The sequence below is a fragment of the Sceloporus undulatus genome, chromosome 8 (genome assembly GCF_019175285.1).
Source record: "Sceloporus undulatus isolate JIND9_A2432 ecotype Alabama chromosome 8, SceUnd_v1.1, whole genome shotgun sequence".
Classification (NCBI taxonomy): Eukaryota; Metazoa; Chordata; class Lepidosauria; order Squamata; family Phrynosomatidae; genus Sceloporus; species Sceloporus undulatus.
This window is the reverse complement of record NC_056529.1, coordinates 30,335,044-30,347,238: the sequence shown is the minus strand read 5'-3', so window position 1 is coordinate 30,347,238 and position 12,195 is coordinate 30,335,044. Positions and strand designations below refer to the sequence as shown.

At 40.9% G+C, this 12,195-nt stretch overlaps 1 protein-coding gene across 4 annotated transcripts in view; it reads left to right on the top strand.

Annotated features, from left to right (window-relative positions):
- Positions 1-11,132, top strand: part of CYTH3 (cytohesin 3) — a 51,143-nt gene extending 40,011 nt beyond the window's left edge. For all 4 annotated transcript variants that reach the window (XM_042437628.1, XM_042437630.1, XM_042437629.1 and 1 more), the window contains exons 10-13: positions 4,477-4,553; positions 4,647-4,718; positions 5,739-5,893; positions 6,824-11,132. In XM_042437628.1, the coding sequence (XP_042293562.1) occupies positions 4,477-4,553; positions 4,647-4,718; positions 5,739-5,893; positions 6,824-6,896 (377 nt within the window). In that variant the 3' untranslated portion in view covers positions 6,897-11,132. The remainder of the gene's footprint in view (positions 1-4,476; positions 4,554-4,646; positions 4,719-5,738; positions 5,894-6,823) is intronic.
- The last annotated feature ends 1,063 nt before the right edge of the window (positions 11,133-12,195 follow it).

The window sequence follows — 12,195 nt, the reverse complement described above, 5'->3', positions numbered from 1 at the left end:
ATGGCAGAGGAAACTGTATTGAACTTCCCTTCAAGCTTTTTAAATTGAAAAGTTAGTTGGAAACCCGGTGTTTGTATTCCCCTGTGTAAATCTTGTTTGCAATTACTGAGGGGGAGTAGTTGCCTACCCACCTCCTGTCTGCTCTCTGCCACCAACATTTGTTGTTTTCCTTACACCTGTAAGCCCTAGGGAGATAGCCTTGCTCTTCTTCCTTGCTCCAGCAATGATGACAGATTCTCTGTCACTCCATGTCTTGGATCAGGGAGCACAAGAGAGGCAGCATCAGAGGGAATTGTGACAACAACATGTTGGACAGGCACAGAGATCTCTCCATTTTCTGTTACATAGCCCTAAAAGAAGTATGAAAAGGAATTTCTTTTCCTCACATCCATGTTGAAGGAAGTAGTAATTTTTTTTCTTTCTTTTTGCTGCCAAAACAATATTTTGGTGGGGAGTTTGGGGCCCAAAGGATGCAAGAATGGCCTGAGGATTCATCTGCAGACCCTTGGCTGCACTTTGCCCATCCTTGCTTTAAGGAGTAAGGCAAGCAGGCACTTTAGAAGAATGTATGCAATTTTAAAAGAAGCTCATCCTCCCTTCGCCAGCATGTCTTCATAATATGGCCACTTGCAAAAGGTTGTTTTGGAAATGACTGTATTAGCTGAAATGCTCCTATCCTCCAAATAACAACCAGTAAAGTTATGGCATAAACACAGAAAAGCCATGTGGTTCAGGGCTTTCTTCCCGTCTCCTCTTTCTGTGGAGAAAAGACCTCTTGCAGCCTCAGGGCTGGGCAGGAGGACCTGGGATACTTCCTAACATCCCAAGGAGAGGATTTTAATGTCAGGCTGAATTTTGTATTCCAGTAAACAGATCTCCTCATTTCCAAAACCAAGAAAGAACTTTTGAATCAGTGCACATCCATTTTCATGAAAGCGCATTCGTTCAGCCTCTAGTTTTACAAGCTACTCCAGATCAGTTGCCTCTATATGTGTGACAATTGAAAAGTGTGCATTGCAAGGAAACTGCTGGCCGGGAAAGCTAACCAAAGAGCTTTCTAACAGATTCAGACATGAGTTTATTTTGGGTTACTTTTCAGGCATTGCATAAGGATTAATTGTGGGCCAACTGAGGGGGTGGTGGTTGAAATAAAATCCCTGCTTCATGTCCTTTCTAGCAGACTTTACAGCTGGACAAAGATCTCACAGGCGACAGATCCCAGGATGTGATTCTTCTGGGCTACATTTTTCCTTCTTTTAATAACAGTGTCTGCTGGCAGTTGCTCAGTTAAACTGTCTGGCACTAAGGAATTTGTTGTAAATAGCCAAGGTCTGGCTTTAATTATTTCCTCTTGCACTCAGGAAGTAAATACGATTCTGGTATCTGTTTCTGACTTCTCTGAAGCTTTTACTGAAGTCTTCTATTATGCCTGCCTCTCCCCAACCTGATGGTGATGCTGGAAGCTGGCTGGATATAATGGGAGTTGCAATCCAATAGGCCTTGAGAGCACCAGGTTGGGAAAGGCTGTATTTGGAGCATCATCTTTACATCTACAATAATCATTGAAAATTAGGGCTTGTTTTAGGCTTCCCTTAAATTGTTTGGGGTCACTCCATGTTGTACACAAGCATCCACAGTGTAGGTTCCATGTCTCTGTACCGACTCGAAACATGCATCTTTGATAGTTGCAGAGTGAAGGGCTTCAAGGAGGAGCCACAGGGCAGTTCTGTGCTTGATGTGGAGCAACATCTGTAGTAGCAATGCATTCAGTCAGTTGCCTCCTAAAGCATCACCACCATCTTGACTATAACAGGTTCTGGATCTTGTCCCACTTCTCCTTCTGCCATTTTACTACACCTAACATAAATAATTGGTATGTAGAGAGATCTTGTAGCACCTTTGAGTCTAACTGAAAGAAAGAAGTTGGAAGCGTGAGCTTTTGTAGACTTAAGTCTGCTTCCTCAGATGCATTTGGACACATGATAGAGAATTGGGTTTTTTCCTTTTAATCGTATGAAACTTAGATTTGTGTGTGGCAAAAAACTAGAAGGATATCAGACTGTTGTAAAAGAACAGCATTGGGGTGTCCCTCTAGGTTCTTTCTTTCTTTCTTTCTTTCTGTTAGAATTAAAAATTGTATTGGACACAGTGCAACCTTCAGCTTTGTGAGTTTACATTGCAGGCCACCTGATTAAAAACTACAGGATATCCAGCATATTCCTGCAATTGTTCTGTATTTAAGAGGTGTTTTTTGTTTTAAAAAACCCCCACCAGTGACAAGCACATGAATGCAAAGCTTTCTAGAGTGAGTAAGAGCTGCAATGCTTTTATGTCCCTGCCCTGGATTGAACAACGTGATTGATTTAAGATGATTAATCCTTGGGTGAACCGTACTGTTTAATGAGAGCCTGAAGTTTGCAGTGTTGTTCAGTAACAAGATCAGCTGTGCTCAGAGTGAAGGTTAATGAGATTAAATAGTGAGTAAATGGATGATGCAACTCTAAAATCCCTTTAACTGCAGAGATACTGGGGCAGCATAGTCATATCTCTATTTCTTTCTCTTTTTTTATGGTACTTAACAAGGCATTCTGAACACAAAAGAAGCAATTTGCTGGACTTTTCCAAGGGAGGACATGCATTTCTGAGGTCATTTACTTCTTAACGCTTTAACTACCTGCTTATTATGCAGCCAGGGATCTATAATTCTCTTTGATCTTCTGGTACATATTTCTGCCTGGTGTGGCACTCCACTTCTAATTGGTTAGTGATCCATAGGGCAGATCCAAGGGAGTAGCTCTTGTTGTTAAGGCGGTAATCTAAAATTGAGCATACTGCTGTATTAATCATGAGTTGGATATAGGAGGAGGGCAAAATGTGGGCATTGCCTCTCCAAATGCCCAGAGAAGTGTTTTCTGTAGGAACCTCTGGGTTCTCCAGCACAACTCTATGGCCACCTTCTAGTAGAGTTGCACTGGAGGACCTAGAGATTCCTAGAGGAACCACTTGAGGTTACTCCCAAATAAATGTGTATAGGATTGCGGTTACAATAGTGGGCCCCTGCCCATGTTACTCAGAATCATTTCTGCTTTGTTCAGTGGATCATACTCCCAGGTAAAGCTGCATAGGATTACAGATTTGTGCATTTTAATCTTTTTTAAAGTAAATTTATTGCATATTTCAGGTTGCTTGCTTATTTATGTATGAATTGGCTGATCCTGCCTTTCTCCAAACACACTTACTCAGAGCAGTTCACAACAAGATTATAAAACTGTGTATACCTCTTTACAATAAATGAATTAATAAAGCTTCAGAGCCATTTTAAAAGTGGCCATCTCATGCATTCTTCCAAGGAGTTAGATTTCATGTTCGTATTCTCTCTGATGTTTCCTGTATCTTCCAAAGTTACCTGATGAGGGAAGATTCCTCTGCGCATTTGTTTAAAGGGAGCATGAGAGGCATTCCCTAAATCCCTGTCTGTTAACACAAGAGAGATCTGTTGTCTTATGATAAACAGAATATGGACTGATTGAGACTTTCAGTTTAGAGGCATCATCATCTGTGTGGTTGAGTATTGGCCCAGGACTTAGGAATGGGCATGACAGACATCATGCAGATATAGCCATAAGCCAGGCAGCATAACCAGTATCACATATGTAGAGTAGGTAGCAATTCAGGCATTAAAATTTGTGGGGCTTGACCTATATCTTTGATCCGTCTCACTCCCAAAAGAAATGAAAAGGCTATGGAAATAAGGTGACTCAAGGTATGTGTGGTATGTATCAATACCTAGCTCTCTCGTGTGATGCAATACGCATGGTGTCAGAAATGCTTCTTCCCAAGGTGGGGCACATTCTGCACCTGGAGTAAGTGGTTGGATTTATGGTATCATCCATGTAGCACAAGGTATAACCAACAACACAAAAGATGGCATTATCAGGCTGAATGTTCCACCTTTGGTCTCCTGAAGCAAGGGCTTTTGGAAATGGGCTCTGTCTGTTCTGAAAATGTGTTTGAAATGCAGAGAATGCATCTTTGTATCTTTCATTTGAAAACAAGATGAGCTCTTGATCATAGTGATGTGGAGAAGAGCGAGGCAGAAAATTCCATTTTGGATGGAGTGGTGAAGATTTATTTTTGTGAAAGATTGTTTTTATCTCACTGTTCAGCTGAAGATGCCTCTGAGGCGTTTATTGTGCTGTCATCCTTTATTACTAACACCAGGAACCCTGTGTCTAGAAGCACCCAAAAAGGATGAACTTCACACTGTAATATAGTCTTAGGATCAGAAGGAGATTTACAGTAATCCCAGTGTTCATTTAACCTTGGCTCATATGTCCATTTTCTACCTAAACAGTCTTTTTGGCAAGCCTTAACAATTTAATGACATAACAAGGTAACCAACCTAACTTTTTTGCCCAGTGCATAGAGCCCTGGGATGGAGCTGATATAACTTGGGGATGCCTTTCTGTCTTACAGGTGGAAGAGTGAAAACGTGGAAAAGACGATGGTTTATACTGACAGATAATTGCCTGTATTATTTTGAATACACAACAGTGAGTAGGTCATAAAGCAACTCATATTTTCTACTTTTAGTTCCAAATAACCCCAAGCTGTTTACTAAATGTTTTTTCCCCCTGGACTTCTAGGACAAAGAACCCAGAGGTATTATACCCTTGGAAAATCTCAGCATAAGAGAAGTAGAGGATCCAAGAAAACCAGTAAGACTTTTTCCTTTGTTACGCTCAGTTAAAATGGAAAGAAACTTTTCAAGTGTACAACTGTGATCTTAAACCACTCTTGGTCCTTCAAAACACCTTACTCCAACCTAGTGCCTTCTGGATGTGTTATGATTATGGCAGAGATCTTGTAAGACATCAGCATCTGGCGGCATATTTATATGGCTCTAACACCTTGGTTGGGGTGGAGAGCAGAACTGTGTCTGTATATTGGACTGGTCTTTATGCTGGCCTGTTGTACTCTGGGCAGATCAGCAATTGATTTGAGTCAGAGAGAAGTGGGTACCTCTTCATTCAAGTGTGTTAAAAGTATAACCACCACTATAACCCAGTGTCACACTAACTTAATGCCTCAACAGTATGATCGCCAGTAACTCCCATTCTAGCATGGCAGGGGTTGCAGGGGGCCTTGGTTCAACATATCTGAAGGCTGCCAGGTTTGAGATGGCTGGTTTAAATGAGCCAGTTGATTTAAGTAGCAATTGTAATGGGAAAGTGTGTGACTTGTGTCCTTGGTATAATGTCGCCTTATATAAAATTTAGCGATTTAAATTATAGCTGGATCTTCCTTTCCACAGGCTTACCATCTGTGGATTGGAGCATCCATAGATGGCCCTGTCCCATTCTTCTCAATGGTGGGGTGCACCAACATGGTTGCACAAATGTCACGCTGCAATTGAGGAGAATGGGACTTGAAATCTCACAGAATTTGGCCTCTGTGGGAGGATGGGGTGGTGGTGGTTCAAAACAAACCCTATAGATACAAACCCTACAGATTCTTGTAAGCCACTCTGGTTATTATTTTAATAGAAAGGTATATACATTAACAAGTAAATAAACTGACAAAAGAAACTCACGTTGCATGTCTGTTCTGTATCACATCAGCTAGGGAAGCAGGCCGGTCGTAGTTTGTACATTTTTATACAAAATGTGTAAACCTGTGAAGTTGGTGCAAGTGGTAGGGTGCCATGTCCCAATACCAGTTTGTTTTCTGACCCTTAGAATTGTTTTGAACTGTATAACCCCAGCCATAAAGGACAAGTCATTAAAGCTTGCAAGACTGAAGCAGATGGCAGAGTTGTAGAAGGCAACCATGTGGTTTACAGGATATCTGCTCCCACTCCAGAAGAAAAAGAAGAGTGGATCAAATCAATCAAGTGAGTTCTTCCTATGAGGTGATCAGCAAAACCTGTTGCAACCTATCTTAAAGGCTCCCTGCCTGAGCTTCATGGAACACTGCCTGGCATCAAACTCAATATTTCCTTGTGTTTAATGCACCATGAATCCAGCCTCACATAGAGGCTACTAAGGCCATCTGGTCTAGTGAGCGTCTGCCACTTTAGGCAGTGAGAAGTCTGTACCAAATTAATAGGGGAATTATTTTCTCCTTCATAAGCAAAAGAGAAGGTAGCAGTATTAAGGTGGGAAATTTACAACTGATTTCTGAGGGGGGAAATTAAGTTTTAATAAATATTGTAAGCTTATTGAGTTCTTCATTTCCACCAATAGATAGAACAAATGCAAAATAGTAAATAATAAGTAAAGACATCAGAAAAAAAGATAAATGAGAAGCAAATTAGCAGCAAGGGACCATACTCTGATGTTGAAAAGATCCATTGAACTGGGAGCATCATAGAAAGCACATAATGGAGCCCTGGTGACGCAGTGGTTAAATGCCTGTACAGCAGCCATTCACTCAAAACCACAAGGTTGCGAGTTCAAGACCAGCAAAAGGGCCCAAGCTCGACTCAGGCGTGCATCCTTCCGAGGAGGGAGCTAAAATGAGTACCCAGACTGTTGGGGCAAATTAGCTTACTTGCTCATTAGCTTACTTGCTGTTCACCGCTATGATCTTTGGAATAGCGGTATATATTATTATTATTATTATTATTATTATTATTATTATTAATTTCCATATTTGTTGGTATATTTTAGTTATCACTAAAGTTCATTCTGTTTGTGTGGATTGTAGCAATTCTGCTGGAATAATATCTGTTCCGGGTGATTCCTGTTCTTCTGTTTTGCGGTAGAATACGCCTAACAAGTGTTCACATGGAAAACTAGGTGATGTCTCCTTTCTTTTATAGAGCAAGTATCAGCAAGGATCCCTTTTACGATATGTTGGCAACCAGGAAGAGAAGAATTGCTAATAAAAAATAACACTAACATTGGAATCCTGTGGACCCAGCTAAGGCTAAGCTAAGCACCTAAGCTAATACTTCATTAAGCCAAGGTAAAGTTCAAAGAAAACAAGACCTATATTAGAAATGTAGTCACTTTCCTACAGCATATACACTTTCTGTGACCATTGATGAATATACCATGAAATGCTGGAAGAAGCTTCAAGCACATGGACAGATCTTTAGGTGAACTTTACACTTGGAAGAAGTACGTGCTGTTTTATGTGTGGCAGTGTTGTTGAACTGGATATGTAATCTCTCCCTCTTGTTCTTTGAGGCCTTTGCTCAGGACTGTGACCCATTGCTGAATCTAGCATTCACAACTAGCAAGCCAGTCCCCGTTTCCTTCCCTGGTTGCAGATGTCTTTTGCTCTCCGTTGTTAAAATCCGACTTACCTTTTGCAATGCAGAGGCCTTTTGAGCCTAGATGATTTTGTATACAGCTCACATCCAGTCTGTGGTGCTTTCATCTAGAGTCGGCTAGTCTGGCAGCTATATGATTAACAGACCTTCTTCTCCTAAACAGCTGGCCATGTACTGAAAACATGAAACTCCCAAAGATGAAAAGGCTATAAACATGAGCTTCAGCAGTATCAGTGTAGCTTATCTCGGGTTCTTAGATGCCTTGGAAATGTACTGTTTCTCTTCTCCAGATGTTAGCCTGAAATGTCTTTTCCAAATCTGAGCTATGTCTGGTATCATTCACTGTTTTATATGTTTGTGAAGACACACAACAGTTTAATTTCATCCCCTAAGAGACAACATTGCTTTAATGGCATCTTTCCTGCCCATGTGTGCAGAATGCCACAGAGTTGTTCTTCAGAAACCATCAGCTGTGGTTGATCCCCTCATTTATATCCATTTACAAATGTGAGTTTTTTCTTCTAACCTCCACTTCCCTGCTGTGTAAATATTAAAGTGTGTTGTAAATAAGAAAGATTAAGAATCCATTATTTTGCTAGTGATGAGAGAAGAGCATGGAAGTGACCAGAAATACCTGTGTTCTTAGACTGCATTTTGCAGACTCTTCTGAATCATCTCTGGTTTTTAGCTTTTTATTAATGAAGATGTCAGCGGACAGTCGCTTGTGATAGCCAGCTGAGCATTACATGATGCATTTGAACCATCTTTTGACATCCTCAACTATGCTTTATGGTGCTGTGAATGAGCAGTGACCCTATTCTTCCCATTTGTCTCATGGTTTTGTCATCCAAAGATTGTGTGTTGTATTAAAGCAGAGCTCCCCATTATATAAAACAAAGGAACTCTGATATAATGTTGGGTAACAAACCAGGAAAATAAATCAGGATGTTGAAAGTTTTAGAACCAGTCCTTGTGCAGCTGCTGGATCTCTATCCTAGTCTCCCTCTTTTTTCCGGGATGATCTTCCTAATCCTCTTTCCCCTTCTTACTTTGCTGTATGTATTTCCAATGTTTCTTTCCCTGGGGCTCTAACTACTGTCTTTCCATAGGTTTGGCAAGAAGTTTCACACTGTTTCCTTCAGGCATGAGCATACATATTTTTGTCACAGCCTCTGGAAGAGAATAGTTTCCTACGTAATAACAGTGAGCTCAGTTCTCTGAGTGCTAATGCTGATGGAGCCCAGGAGCATCATGGATGTCCTCCAAAAAGGTAGCATTGGGTTCAAGAAAGCACCAGAGTGTGTTGAAGTGTTTTTTAAAAGAGTTGAGAGATCCACTTATGGAAATACATGAAGCTGTGGACTTTGTATTTATCTCTTTCCACAGTTCCCTCTCACAAGGCTGAGATCTTCTACTCTTGTAGACCATCACTTTCAACTTGTAGGCAAGGTTTGTCTCTGGTGTGATCTTTCTTCCTCTCTTGGTGAAGTGTTAACTGTCCCATCTTTTACAGCATTCTCCTCTGTAACCAGCTATTCTCAGCCACCTGCTCCATTCACTCTAGCTCTACACATTCCCAACGCACCCCTCCCCATCCAGAGTTCCTTATGCGGGGTGTTGTTTTTCTGTGGCCGCAATCTCTTCCCAGGTCTCCAACACTCACCCTGCCCCAACTGACATTTGTTTCTGGAGAACCTTTTGGAAAGATTGCAAGGAGTAGAGGAAGGAGAAGAAAGGCTGCATTAAAAAAGAAGAAAAAAACACATAGCACATTAATGCAGATGGAGAAACTTCTTTCTGTCCAAGGTTTGTTTACTGTGTCAGCTTTACCATGAACAAGATACAAAGATGGAGTATTGTTTTCCCTTACTCTAGTCATCCTACTTAGAATATTACATACATTTTCTGATGGATAGGGTCTTTTCACAAGTGCTTTCCCTTCCTTTTGTCCCTTTGCTGTGTATGTTTGTGTATGGCATTTCGGATTCCACAGCACCCACTTTCTGAGGCATATTCAAGTTTGAGTTCCCTTGGTAGACACATTCCTACATGAGCAGGAGCTAATCAATTTTGGCCAATTGTAGGATTTCACCCTACAATTCTGGCAATTCAAAAAGTAATCTTTGCAAAAAAATATAAGTGCTTTTGTCCAGCTCTTTCTCAAACAGGAGGTAAGAGATTATATCAGACAAACATGAACGAGGGAAGAATTACTGGTGTTTCTAACTCATCCACTTAAAATTTATATCCGTGAAGAACATGTAAACAGAGTAAGTATATGGTGTTCTGAAAGCTTCTGCTAAATTGAAGAGTAGCACTTTTCCTTGATGTATATAGAAAGCCTGCAGATGTTTGTAACAGTATTACTAGAGATTAAAACTTTAGCCAAAACTTCCACTGGCCTTTAGGCCAGAAAAGAAAGTAGATGACTTGCCAGAATGGCTTGTGAAAGTTTTGGTGCTTGAGGTACTACCTTTACGAAGAGGTCAATTTCTCCACTCCAGTCTCTCCTTTGTTCACATGGAGGAGTAGTTTTATTAATCTGCACCCCAAAGGCAGAGCGCAGCTGGGATGTTATTTGAGAAGGAGTTATGCAGGAGGGTGCATCTACTCCTGTGCTATTCACATTCTTTGCTTGGAGTGTGTGCAGCATGTCCTAGTGAGGACCTTGTTCAGCAGATAAAACAGAAGACAGCCCAAGGTTTTTAGCACAGAAGTCTATACATAGGAGGCAAGCTGCTTCCCTTTGGTGGCGACTCTGGGTCCTCCTAAACACAAGTTTCCAAAGTTGGTGACACTTCTAAAGAAGAGTCAGTGCACTCATTCTCTTTATCTATCTTTTCCCACAACGAGAGTAGAGAAATTAAGCCGAATGTGCCTCTTGACCTGGCTACCTTTTGTCCAAGACGTCTTTTTCAGCCTTGCAGGCTTGTGGGTTTCGAAGGGGGGAGTTTTAATAGCACTTTAAGCTCAGCTGGCCTGGCAGGTGCTGAATCTGAGAAGTGAGAGAAACTGCTTAGGAACGTCACACTTAAATCTTTGGGATGGCTTGAAGTCTGCGGTACAAAATATAAAACGTCATAAACCGAGCAGCATTTAGAATACTTCCTATTTTTAAACAAAGATGCTTATTTTTTTAAAACAAAATGTAGTGCATATCTTTCCGATTCGCTTTTTGAAAGAAAGGTCTTGGTCTTGATTCTGGTGCGATTGTAACGTTGCCTTGCTTTTAACGTTGCTTTGCAAACTGTTTACAAGAGCCACCCTTGGAAACGAAGATACCGTTTCCAGTACAGTGCCCCCTTTTCTCCTTGTTGGATGTGACCATGTCTTAGTGTAGAGATGGGGAACATTTGGTTCTCCATCAGCCTAGCCAGCCCTGCCAATGGTGAGTGATGATGGGCATTGCATTTCAACATGTTCCTCATCTCTCTTTCAGCTTTACATTGGCGCATTTGCTAGCCACACCTGTGGCTTAGAAAGCTTGTGTTCCTGATGTGGGCTACTGGTGTGGAGGAGGCCGCGGCTGTATTTGCACTGGCCCTCTTAAGCCCAGATGCTGCAAACTAACATGTAGCTCCCGATTTCTCTCTCTCTCTTTTTCTTGGAGAACGTTTCTTATTGACATTTAAATGTAAGGTAAACTGTACATATATACTGTATATCTGTGTATTATTGACTTTGAAGGTTTGTTATTCTTGTATGCTAATGGACTGCATGAAATACTCTGTTATCTGATGTGACCCAAAATATCTATGGAAGTCTCGTATGGCTGTTTTAAACTGACATCAAGTATTTAGTTCAGAGAGACTTTACAGAGATACCAGTCTCAAAAATAAAAACATAAATTCTACAAAAGTGCATCTTATTTGTTTTGTTTTTTTCTGAAACAGCAAACACCGAAATGACTGAAGAGATACAGTTATCCTAGAATTTGACTCGGGATGAAACTCTGTGGTGACATTCACTGATGTGAGAACTCCATTGTCTTAGGGCAGTACACAATGTGAGCATAACCCCATCACACAACATTAAGTGTTTTTTCTTTCTATTGCCTGTCTTCAAGTCATATTCAACTTAATGGTGACACTAAGCTTAGGAAGTAGGTTTTTGGTATCATATTCCATAAATTTGAATCTTCAAAGTTACATTATCATAAATCCTGAATAGGATGCTCATCCACATCCTGAGTCTAACATTGGTACCAAGCCTGAGGATAGGTATGAATGTAATGGTAGAATAGCCTAGAAGGGTGAGCAGTTTGAAACCCCCTTTTTGTTTCACCCACTCCTTAAGAAGCAAACCAATAAGCCCTGTGAGAATATGACGTCCCACCTTTCTTCTTGCAAAAACAATATTGTTCATCCACAAGCTGAAGTGGTATAATAAACTTTTGAAAGCTACCATTTCATTCTGCCCCATGCATCAAAGAGACAACCTGAACAGAGATTTACTGTCGTAACTGAGCAAAATACAGCCCTTCCGTTGTTGTCATACTCATTCCAATCAACTTAGCCAATGGTGAAGGATGAAAGGAGTAGTTTATCAACATCCAGAGGGTTGTAGTAGAGCGTATTAATTTTATATTTGGAAAAACCTTGAGAATTGTAGAAAATCACATACTTTAAAATCATAGTCCTGTAACCTAGATCCCAGTTGACGCTCAGCAACTGGATCTTGAATGCCCCTTATTATACCAAAAGGGTATGATGCCCTAGGCTGAAAACAGAAACACTCACCATGCATCATTCCATCGTCTAAGAATCTTAAACCTTAATCTACCCACAAACATGCATTTAGCAAACATGCCTAGCCCATGACTATATTCCCAAAAGTAGCGGTGGGGCAGGGGCACATCCCCCCCCCAGACCTTACATCCTGCAAATCCAAATAAACTTCTTCCTTGTGTAGTTCCT